We start from the raw sequence: 12,636 nt of genomic DNA on the forward strand, positions 1-12,636 counted from the left end.
GAATACTCCAAACCAGGCTGAAATAACAGACCCAATGCTCTGCACAACTTGTATTTAAAATGAGTTGGGGGAAGTCTCATTTCAGCTTCCAGTGGATTGGACCTACAGTTATAGCCTGACCCTCATTAGGCAATCTCACTCAGTAAGTAACCCCTACAAACTAATATCAATGGAAATGAAAAATGCAGAACGATTGAATTAGAATGACCTCTTAAGGATTTTCATTTTTCCCTCCGAGATATTATATTTGCTCATATCTTAAGGTAAACTGCTGACAAGTGAGATTCAATTTTTAAAAATCTGGCAAAAGAAATTGTGTCAATACCCAGGCCCTGTTGAGCAGCTATTTTTGGTGATTTCCAGTGATTAAAAAGGACAGTGAACAGTCCTACCTGGTTCACAGAACTGGTTATGGTGTAGCTTACATTGTGCTGCTTCCATCTAGTGGCTAAATATAGATGCTGAGCTGAACATCAGATTTCAGGTCACTTTTTTTCAAATGGCGTAGGTCGCATTGCACAACTACTGGGATAGACTTGGGACGGGTCAGTCTACAGGGACGGGTCAGTCTACAGGGATGGGCCAGTCTACAGGTTTGGGCCAGCCTACAGGGATGGGCCGGTCTACAGGGACGGGCCAGTCTACAGGGACGGGTCAGTCTACAGGGATGGGCCAGTCTACAGGGATGGGCCAGTCTACAGGGACGGGCCAGTCTACAGGGATGGGCCAGTCTACAGGTTTGGGCCAGTCTACAGGGACGGGCCAGTCTACAGGGACGGGCCAGTCTAAAGGTTTGGGCCAGTCTACAGGGACGGGCCAGTCTACAGGGGCGGGTCAGTCTACAGGTTTGGGCCAGTCTGCAGGGATGGGCCAGTCTACAGGGACGGGCCAGTCTACAGGGACGGGCCAGTCTACAGGGACGGGTCAGTCTACAGGGATGGGTCAGTCTACAGGTTTGGGCCAGTCTGCAGGGACGGGCCAGTCTACAGGGATCGGCCAGTCTACAGGAACGGGCCAGTCTACAGGGGCGGGTCAGTCTTCAGGGGCGGGTCAGTCTGCAGGGACGGGCCAGTCTACAGGGATCGGCCAGTCTACAGGGATGGGCCAGTCTACAGGGACGGACCAGTCTACAGGGATCGGCCAGTCTACAGGGATGGGCCAGTCTGCAGGGACGGGCCAGTCTACAGGGACGGGCCAGTCTACAGGGATGGGCCAGTCTGCAGGGACGGGCCAGTCTACAGGGACAGACCAGTCTGCAGGGACGGGCCAGTCTACAGGGATGGGCCAGTCTACAGGGATGGGCCAGTCTACAGGGATGGGCCAGTCTACAGGGACGGGTCAGTCTACAGGGATGGGCCAGTCTACAGGGACGGGCCAGTCTACAGGGACGGGCCAGTCTACAGGGACGGGCCAGTCTACAGGGACGGGTCAGTCTACAGGGACGGGTCAGTCTGCAGGGATGGGCCAGTCTGCAGGGATGGGCCAGTCTACAGGGACGGGCCAGTCTACAGGGACGGGCCAGTCTACAGGGACGGGCCAGTCTGCAGGGACGGGCCAGTCTGCAGGGACGAGCCAGTCTACAGGGACGGGCCAGTCTGCAGGGACGGGCCAGTCTACAGGGACGGGCCAGTCTGCAGGGACGGGCCAGTCTACAGGGACGGACCAGTCTGCAGGGACGAGCCAGTCTACAGGGACGGGCCAGTCTACAGGGACGGGCCAGTCTGCAGGGATGGGCCAGTCTGGAGGGACGAGCCAGTCTGCAGGGACGGGCCAGTCTGCAGGGACGGGCCAGTCTACAGGGATGGGCCAGTCTGCAGGGATGGGCCAGTCTGCAGGGATGGGCCAGTCTACAGGGACGGGCCAGTCTACAGGGATGGGCCAGTCTACAGGGATGGGCCAGTATACAGGGACGGGCCTGTTTACAGGGATCGGCCAGTCTGCAGGGATGGGCCAGTCTACAGGGATGGGCCTGTTTACAGGGACGGGCCTGTTTACAGGGACGGACCAGCCTACATGGACAGACTAGTCAGCAGGGATGGGCCAGTCTACAGGGATGTACCAGTCTACAGGGACAGACCAGTCTACAGGGACGGACCAGTCTACAGGGACGGGCCAGTCCACAGGGACGGGCCAGTCCACAGGGACGGGCCAGTCCACAGGGACGGGCCAGTCCACAGGGACGGGCCAGTCTACAGGGATGGGCCAGTCTGCAGGGACGGGCCAGTCTACAAGGATGGACCAGTCTACAGGGATGAGCCAGTCTATAGTGTCAGAACCCCCTGGGCTGGTGCGCAATGATTCCAGCCCCACTTGATCCTGAGTCACAACACGGGTGAAATTAGATTTTATTTAAAATACCCGAGGTCCTTGGTTGAGCCCAAATAAACTACAGTAACCAGGTTTGTAACTTTGCACAATACGTACGGTATTATAATTATACTGACTGAAAATATAACTGACTATCTACTACCCCTTCCCAAACTCCCTTCCTAATTACCTCCACTCTCTATGTATACACAAACACACACACACATATACAGTGGAAAGGGTGTATGTCAGGGAAAGAACATAATACTGTAATCGGTTCTTGCACTTTAGCAGCAAGAGAGAGAGAAAGAGTTCTGTTCACTTCCAAAGTTTAACCCTTTCTGTCACGTTCTCTCAGAAAGCGTCACACAGGAACGAATCAATGATCCCTGTCAGGCTTCCAGCTCAGCCCCACCCCCGCTCAGGTTCACCAGGACGAACTCACTTTTGCCCAGGTTGAGTTTATAGCCCGAGAAGGCCCCAAACTCTTCCAGAAGCTTCATGATTACGTTCATGCCGTTTTCCGGGTCTGAGATCTAGAGGAGATCATCCACATAGAGCGAGACTCTGTGCTCTCTGCCTCCTCTTCGGATACACTGCCAACCTCTCGTGTCTCGCAGGGCGATCGCCATGGGTTCAATTGCCAGTTCGAACAGGAGCGAGGACAGCAGACATCCCTGCCTGGTGCCTCTGTGAAACTGGACGTATTCAGAGCTGGTGGTATTTGTCCAAACGCTAGCCTTGGGAGGGTTGTACAGGAGTTTCACCCAAGAGGCACACTCTGTCTCTAGGCCAAACTGCTCCGGTCGCTCAATGCGGTACTTCCACTTGACTCTGTCGAAGGCCTTTTCTGCGTCCAGGGAGACAGTCACCTCTATTATTCTCTCCCGTGATGGGGTCAGTATCACATTCAGCAGCCATCTGATGTTCACAGTTAGCTGTCTACCATTAACAAAGCCTGTCTTCTCCTCTGTGACCACCTCTCATGCACAGTTCTTCAGTCTCCTGGCCAGGATGTTCGCGTCCACATTGAGCAGCGAAACGGGTCTGTATGATCCACCTTCCATCAGGTCTTTGACTTTTTTGGGTATCAGCGATATGGTGGCCTGTGTTGGAGGCAGGGTGCTGCTCACTAGTGAATCTGCAAATATCTCCCGCAGGTGCGATGCAAGAGCGGTGCAAATTATTTGTAGAAGTCCGCCGTGAACCCTTCGGGTCCGGAACCTTCCCTGCCTGTATGGAGTTGATGCTTCTCATGACCAGTTTCATTGGTGCTTCCAGATTTTTAAGACCCAAGTTTGCCATCCGATTTAACTGATTCTTCCCTGCTCTTTCCAACTTTAGCAGCCTTTTGTTAAATTTATCAATTAAAAAACTTGGAATTCGAACAGTTTCTGTTGGAAGCCTGCACAGACATAGCTCAGTGCAGACACTCTGCCCTTCCAACTTCACATAACTTCAGCCGATGCAACCAAATGTATGTGTTCTGACATTCTGGTGCTGTTCTCTGCTGCTATGTTTTCATTATAAATATTTCCCCATTTTTTCCCCTTATGAGCAGTGCACTTGTGTGGGCAACAATGATTAAGATCTCTCAACTCCAGCATACCAATCAGTTGCTCTTACATCAATAGTTATGAATTGCTTTGAGCCCATTGTAAAAATTGTCTTTAGAACCTCTTGCTCCACATATTGACCAGCTAGTTTGTCTATTCACATCATAAGTCCATGGTCGATGCTGCTCTGACCTTGGCCCATCTGATCCAACAGCACAGGGATCGATTAGGCAACTATGCTTGTGCTACCTTTGTTTATTCCTCTTCAGCTTTTAATGCTACACAACCATTCAAGCTTATTGAAACATCGAAAAGCCTTGATGTCAATCCTACTCTCATTCTTGGAATCATTGAGTTCCTTCAGAACAGGACCCAACAGGTGTGAGATCCTGGGAAGCCATGTTACTGAATACTGGATCTCTTCTGTATGTGTACTGCCACGTTTACTTTTCATCCTCCATATGAATGATTGTTGATCAGGGTACATATCTGAAGTATGCTGATGGTACGGCATGTGTCGGTCTCATAGGCAATAATGAAGGAAACTGGAGGAACTTGGTGGAGAGGTTTGTAAAATGTTCTGAACGAAAACAAGATGAAAGAACTAGTTAGAAATTTTAGGGAAAAGCTATTTAATCTTCCTGCGAAAATTCATGATGTGGACATTGAAATAGTTATGAACTGCAAATATCTAGATGTCAAACTAGATTATAAATTGAATTGGAGGTAACAGTATACAGATGTAGTGACCAAGGGACATACACAAATACGCTATTTAGAAAATTAAGAGGTGGGATTCTCCAGCACGCCTCCGCCGGCAGTGGGAATCCTCCGTCCCGGCAGTCGGCCAATAGGGTTTCCCATTGTGGGCACTCCCACGCCGTCAGGAAATCCATGAGCCTGAATGTGCTGTCGGCGAAGCGGAGGATCCCGCTGAGGGAGAATCCCGCCCAAGATCCCTTTAAGTAGACCTTGAGAGTGCTATCCTTTTGGGATGTCTCGCTTGGTGCCATTGTCTAATGAAAGAAGACACTTCACGAGTGCAGAGATTATTGAACCAGGCAAGAAGGGTATTTAATGAGCAGATTTTTTTTGATGAAACATGCTCGTGAAGAATTTTGAGGAAAGTGAAGTGTCATGAACAATCCCTTGTTTCAGTATTGCTGCTGGTTACGTTCACCTGAAATGAATTTCTTTATGGACAATAAATTGTAATTGAATTAAGCCTCATTTTATTTTGCAGGTATTCGGGAATATTGCAATTGAGGATAATGAAGACAGTGATATTAATCACCACAACAATTTCAGAACATTCTTCCAAGCCCTGATGCTTCTCTTTCGGTGAGAAACATGAATTTTATTGGCCTCTTTAATTTCTCTTAGTATCTCTTTAATAAGGTCACACAGATACCAAGCCAGTACCTCTTCCCATGCAGTCCAAGTAGTGTTTGTCAGCAGGCTCTCAGAGTATAAGGGATGCCACAGCCCACTCCAATTCCACCCTGACCTGTCATGTAGACACATGCACTTTTCAGCAATGATCACTGTGTAATGACCAAGACCATGAATGTTGGCAAATCCAGTTCTTTCTTTCCCTCGCTGATAAGGCCTCCATTCTCTCCCATGCCTCTGTGTTTCCCTGGTTAACTCATTCCAGGCCAGAGACTGAAGCCAGAATTTCATGATCTCTAGAGCTCAGTATGACAGCAAGCACATACCCACTGGAACATCACAGAGAAGGGTCCAGACCGGATGACTTTTCCTGTTAGTAAGTCCATTGTTCAATGCACAATTTGACGAGGTATCTCTGACCCGCCGGGTCTAGAAGGGGCGTCATATTTCACGCAGAATTGGGAATCACCTGTACTGGGGCTTTTATGAAATTGAAGCCTTTCAGGTGAGTTGCCAAAAATAAAGAGTGTAAATTTCCTACTGTTTTTAGCCACCTTCCCTTTTACTGCACTCAATTCTATAGCAAGGTTGTGTGTGTATTTCAGGAGTGCAACAGGAGAGGCGTGGCATAGTATCATGCTGTCATGCTTGAGCGGAAAACCATGTGATACCAAATCTGGTATTAAAGAACCAGAGTGTGGCAATGAGCTTGCCTATTTCTACTTTGTCTCCTTCATTTTCCTCTGTTCCTTTCTGGTAAGTAGCAAGTGCATCCTATTTCTTGTCAACCTCGTTGCTTAACGGAAAACAAAAAATATTGGATATACAGAGTGTATGCCGGTATCTGTTCTGAATGTGCACCCTTCACATCAGAAGTGTCAAACAAAGGATCCTAATGACCAGTTATGTATTTCCAGCTTTTTTAGTTTCTTTCCATTATGGCTCCACTGTCGGGTGAAATTCTGTTTTTCTGTGGACCTAAAAGTTTGTAATTGAAATCGGCGTTGAAAATTTTGATTCAGGAAATAAGGGCGCAATTCTCCGCACTCACGACGGTGCGGAGAATAGCGTGGCTCGTAAAATTTTACGGCCACGCTAGTCCAACGCCCTCTCGCTATTCTCCACCCCCCCCCCCACGCCCGACTCCCGATACGAATCGCTGCCGCCGTTTTTTTACGGCCAGCAGCGATTCTCAGCTGTCCGATGGGCCGAGTTCCCAGCCCTTTACAGCTGTTTTTACGAACGGCAAACACACCTGGTCTGGCCGTTCGTAAAAACGGCCGTAAAGTCCCGATTTTTAAAACCATGGCACCGATTGGCACGGCAGTACCACGGCCGTGCCAAGGGTGCCATGGGCCCGCGATCGGTGGGCACCGATCGCGGGCAGCGGGTCCGATGCCCGCGCACTCTTTGTCCCTCCGCCGCCCCGCTGTATCACTTCGCCGGGCGGCTGAGGGGCATCCCGGCCCGCGCATGCGCGGGTTTCGCGCAAATGCGCGATGACGTCATCCGCGCATGCGCGGGTTGGAGTCTTCCAATCCGCGCATGCGCGGCTGACGTCATATGACGCGTCAGCCGGCGCAAACTCTGGCAAGCGGGCTTAATGAAATTCGTTAAGCCCGCGATGCCGGAGTTTACGGCGGCGGCATGCTAGCCCCGACCGGGGACCAGAATCGGTTCCCGGTCGGGGAGGGGGGGGCTGGCGTCAAACCCGCCCGGATTTGACGCCAGCCTTACGATTTCTCCCCCTCTGGGAGAATCGCGCCCTAAGTGTTTAATGGACACTTCAAGATTTGTTCAGTTTTTGTACCTGACTGATCCTAACATTTCTATGCACATTTCTCCTTTTCCTTCTAATGTAGACAAGATTCATGATAATTGGTCAGTTTGTTATATTCTGTGCCTCGGCTAATAAAGGCAAGTATCCCATGTGCCTTCTTAACCACCTTATAGAATCATAGAATTTACAGTGCAGAAGGAGGCCATTCGGCCCATCGAGTCTGCACCGGCTCTTGGAAAGAGCACCCTACCCAAGGTCAACACCTCCCCCTATCCCAATAACCCAGAAACCCCACCCAACACTAAAGGCAATTTTGGACACTCAGGGCAATTTAGCATGGCCAATCCACCTAACCTGCACATCTTTGGACTGTGGGAGGAAACCGGAGCACCCGGGGGAAACCCACGCACACACGGGGAGGATGTGCAGACTCCGCACAGACAGTGACCCAAGCCGGAATCGAACCTGGGACCCTGGAGCTGTGAAGCCATCGTGCTATCCACAATGCTACCAGTCCTGCTGCCTTTAGGGGCTGATGGACATGCACACCAAGGTGCTTCTGGTCCTCTATACTTCCTAGGGTCCTACCATTCATTGTGTGTTCCCTTGCCTTTTTAGTCCTCCCAAAATGCATCACCTCACACTTTTCAGGGTTAAATTTCATTTTCTACTGTTCTGCCCATCTAACCAGCCCGTTTATATTGTCCTGTAATCTAAGGCTTTTTTCCTCGCTAGATACCACACCACCAATGTTTGTGTCATATGCTGAGGATTAGAGAATTTGTCCCTTCCCTCAGGAGATTTAATGGGTGTAGCATCCATGAGAGAGTAAATTGTAGACAATCTCAGCAAGACGTAGGACCCAGTGGTTCTTCATTCTCATTTATTCCCACCTTTATAATGATGCTACCTTGGTCTGGTATCACAGCTAAGATTGAGAATTGTTGACAGGGCGAATCCTGCATCTTACCTTTGTGTCACAGAACATGGGTCCCCACCCTTTCAGTTGACAAAGAACAAAGAAAATTACAGAACAGGAACAGGCCCTTCGGCCCTCCCAGCCTGCACCGATCCAGATCCTTTATCTAAACCTGTCTTCTATTTTCCAAGGTCTACTTCCCTCTGTTCCCGCCCGTTCATATACCTGTCTAGATGCCTCTTAAATGATGCTATCCTGCCCGCCTCTACCACCTCCGTTGGTAAAGCGTTCCAGGCACCCACCACCCTCTGCGTAAAAAATTTTCCACGTACATCTCCCTTAAACTTTCCTCCTCTCACCTTGGGAAATGCTTGTTGCTATCCACCCTGTCCATACCTCTCATCATTTTGTAGACCTCAATCAGGTCCCCCCTCAACCTCCGTCTTTCCAACAAAAACAATCCTAATCTACTCAACCTTTCTTCATAGCTAGCACCCTCCATACCAGGCAACATCCTGGTGAACCTCCTCTGCACCCTCTCTAAAGCATCCACATCCTTCTGGTAATGTGGCGACCAGAACTGCATGCAGTATTCCAAATGTGGCCTAACCAAAGTCCTATACAACTGTAACATGACCTGCCAACTCTTGTACTCAATACCCCGTCCGTTGAAGGCAAGCATGCTGTATGCCTTCTTGACCACTCTATCAACCTGCGTTGCCACCTTCAGGGTGCAATGGACTTGAACTCCCAGATCTCTCTGTACATCAATTTCCCCAAGACCCTTCCATTGACCATATAGTCCGCTCTTGAATTTGATCTTCCAAAATGCATCACCTCGCATTTGCCTGGATTGAACTCCATCTGCTATTTCTCTGCCCAACTCTCCAATCTATCTATATTTTGTTGTATTCTCTGACAGTCCTCCTCGCTATCTGCAACTCCACCAATCTTAGTTTAATCTGCAAACTTGCTTATCAGACCACCTATACCTTCCTCCAGGTCATTTATGTAGATCACAAACAGCAGTGGTCCGAGCACGGATCCCTGTGGAACACCACTAGTCACCCTTCTCCATTTTGAGACACTCCCTTCCACCACTACTCTCTGTCTCCTGTTGCCCAGCCAGTTCTTTATCCATCTAGCTAGTACACCCTGAACCCCATACAACTTCACTTTTTCCATCAACCTGCCATGGGAAACCTTATCAAACGCCTTACTGAGGTCCATGTATATGACATCTACAGCCCTTCCCTCCTCAATTAACTTTGTCACTTCCTCAAAGAATTCTATTAGGTTTGTAAGACATGATCTTCCCTGCACAAAACCATGCTGCCTATCACTGATAAGTCTATTTTCTTCCAGATCTGAATAGATCCTATCCCTCAGTATCTTCTCCAACAGTTTGGGGTTTTCCTTAACCCTGTTAGCCAAAGATATTTCATGACCCCTTTTAGCCCTCTTTATTGCGCGTTTGAGATTCGTCCTACTTTCCCGATATTCCTCCAAAGCTTCATCAGTTTTGAGTTGCCTCGATCCTATGTATGCTTCCTTTTCATCTTAGCTAGTCTCACAATTTCACCCGTCATCCATGGTTCCCTAATCTTGCCATTTCTATCTTTCATTTTCACAGGAACATGTCTGTCCTGCACTCTAATCAACCTTTCCTTAAAAGACTCCCACATTTCTAAATGTGGATTTACCCTTAAACAGCTGCTCCCAATCCACATTCCCTAGCTCCTGCCGAATTTTGTTATACTCTGCCTTTCCCCAATTTAGTACTCTTCCTTTCGGACCACTCTTGTCCTTGTCCATGAGTATTCTAAAACTTACGGAATTGTGATTGCTATTCCCAAAGTAACCACCGACTGAAACATCAACCACCTGGCCGGTATCATTCCCCAATGCCAGGTCCAGTATGGCACGTTCCCGAGTTCTAAAAAACTCTCCTGGATGCTCCTTACAAACTCTGCTCCATCTACGCCTCCAACACTACACGAATCCCATTCAATGTTGGGGAAGTTCAAATCTCCCATCACAACCACCCTATTGCTCCTACATTTTTCTATAATCTGTCTGCATATTTGTACCTCTACTTCATGCTCGCTTTTGGGAGGTCTGTAGTAAAGTCCCAACAATGTTACTGCACCCTTCCTATTTCTCAACTCCACCCATATTGCCTCAGTGCTCGAATCCTCCATCATGCCCTCCTTATTCACAGCTGTGATATCATCTCTGACGAGTAATGCAACTCCTCCACCCCTTCTACCTCCCTCTCTATCCCTCATGAAGCATCTATACCCTGGGATATTCAGTTGCCAGTCCTGCCCTTCCCTCAACCAAGTCTCAGTAATACCAATAACATCATATTCCCAGGTACTGATCCAAGCCCTAAGTTCATCTGCCTTACCTGCTACACTTCTCACATTAAAACAAATGCACCTCAGACCACTTGTCCCTTTGCGTTCATCATCTCTTCCCTGTCTACTCTTCCCCTTAGTCACATTGAGTTTATTGTCTCGTACCTTACTGGCTTTAGTTGCTGCTTCTTTACTGACCTCTAACTTCCTAATCTGGTTCCCAACCCCCTGCCACATTAGTTTAAAACCTCCCCAACAGTGTTAGCAAAAGCACCCCCTAGGACATTGGTTCCAGTCCTGCCCAGGTGCAGACCATCCGGTTTGTAATGGTCCCACCGCCCCCAGAACCGGTTCCAACGTCCCAAAAATCTGAACCCCTCCCTCCTGCACCATCTCTCAAACCACGTATTCATTCTGACTATTCTTGAATTTCTACTCTGACTGTCCCGTGGCACTGGTAGCAATCCTGAGATTACTACCTGTGAGGTCCTACTTTTCTCCTAACTCCCTAAATTCTAATTGTAGGACCTCATCCCTTTTTTTACCTATATCGTTGGTGCCTATATGCACCACGACGGTTAAACAGTTAATAACTCGTAGTTGATTCATTCAGCCCCAGCTGATGCCTCTTCACTTTTTATATGTCAGATGCTGAACCTCTTTGTTGCTGTCATCATGGACAACTTTGAGTACCTGACGCGGGACTCCTCCATCCTTGGACCTCATCACCTGGATGAGTACGTCAGGGTCTGGGCTGAGTATGACCCAGCTGCCCGGTAAGCACCTATCCTGAGCAAACCTTCTTCCTTAGACATCTGTACCACTGCATAGAATCTGAGGGGCATGGGGAGTGAGAACTATTATCTGGATTCTGGCCGGACGCAGTGTGTGCACACAACTATGAACCCACTGCTCACATTAAAATTGGGGGTAAAGTGTTCATTTTCAATTCATTGTTTTGTTCTGGAGATCAGCGACAGACTGGCGTGAGTTAGCCATGTGTCCGAGTTCAGATCCAAATGGAGAAGAGCGGGATGAGTGGCTTTCATAGGGCAGCACCAAACTGCCACACTATCCCTACAGCACCAACCGGAGATCATTCCTTTTCAACTTTTTAGAAACATCTCTCTCACCCGTTTGCAAATCTTCCCATGACCGCTCAATCCGAAGGAGAACTTCTGGCTTGCAAGTCTAAATTCCAGGTAGTATAAGTAATGGGGTTAAAAGTTAAAAAATTAAGTAAGTTTCTAACGTCATGACTTCCACTTTGCATGCAGGTACCTATCTGCATACACCAAGTAGCAGAGCTCAATATGTATGTTCCCTGTTGACAGTCCAGCCATTTGTGATCTCTCAGAGATCCTATAAAACAGATTCTGGACTTACTTGGCTGCAGAGAGGCTATCTGATTAGTTTTGAAAAAAAAATTAGAAGACTTTGATTAAACTTCTCGACTGATTACTCTATGGGCCCCATTTTTCAGGCAGTTGTCTGGATCTGTCTCTGTTATAACGGGTGAACCAGAGTTTTCCTCCTATTCCTACGAATGATGACAATTCACTCCCTCTGTCTTCATAACTTTAATCTAGGTAACATGCATTGGATTAGAATGAAATCTGAGTATTAACAGGGATGGTACAATTTCTTTTGCCACTAATTTTTTTCCTGGGAAAAGTACACTCCTCACGCGGCATAGCAAGACCATGTGGTTGTGATATTGTAACAGAAATAAGAATGTATCTAAAAGCCAAGCACGGCTATGAGTTAAAATTTGTCTTGCCGTTCACCCACACTTAACAGCTCTTTAACTGACTTGTGGATGGCCTCTGCACCCCAGTTATGATGTGTGAGTGGGGAGGGTCTCGAACACATTCAAAGGAATAAGCTGCAAACTACTTATCTCAGGTTTCAGAGAGACCTCTTGTCTTTCAAAATTCACCTATAACAGGATAAATGAGAGAACCAGAATCCCAGGCCAAAGGGGATCAGTCTGACCTGTCTGTTATCACTGGGCAAGTATCTGGGGCTTGTTGCTGAGTAAAGTCCTGAGTGACTGAGCATCATTAGTGCTGGTCCTATAGGAGAACTTGGCTTAACAGTAACTCATTGTTGGTGCGCAGGAGGTGACCCCATTGACATCCTGGCTGAAAGGAGGGAGTAGGATAACAGAAGTTAGTAATCAGACATCTGGAAAAGGGAAAATTATACGTTTTACAAATCTATCCAAGAGCCTATGCCCAGAAATAGGTAGATTAGAAACCCTTCAATTTTTGGAGCAAGAGTTGTTTCCTGGTGATGGTCCTCCAATAACATGTTGTGTGT

The 12,636-nt window shown here is 48.2% G+C and overlaps 1 protein-coding gene across 10 annotated transcripts in view; it reads left to right on the plus strand.

Moving 5' to 3' along the window:
• The window catches only part of cacna1ab (calcium channel, voltage-dependent, P/Q type, alpha 1A subunit, b), a 617,073-nt gene that overhangs the window by 499,913 nt on the left and 104,524 nt on the right, over positions 1 to 12,636 (plus strand). For all 10 annotated transcript variants that reach the window (XM_038784774.1, XM_038784777.1, XM_038784770.1 and 7 more), the window contains 3 exons: positions 5,107 to 5,204; positions 5,861 to 6,011; positions 10,963 to 11,090. In XM_038784774.1, the coding sequence (XP_038640702.1) occupies positions 5,107 to 5,204; positions 5,861 to 6,011; positions 10,963 to 11,090 (377 nt within the window). The remainder of the gene's footprint in view (positions 1 to 5,106; positions 5,205 to 5,860; positions 6,012 to 10,962; positions 11,091 to 12,636) is intronic.

Source organism: Scyliorhinus canicula, chromosome 25 (genome assembly GCF_902713615.1).
Source record: "Scyliorhinus canicula chromosome 25, sScyCan1.1, whole genome shotgun sequence".
Taxonomy (NCBI): domain Eukaryota; kingdom Metazoa; phylum Chordata; class Chondrichthyes; order Carcharhiniformes; family Scyliorhinidae; genus Scyliorhinus; species Scyliorhinus canicula.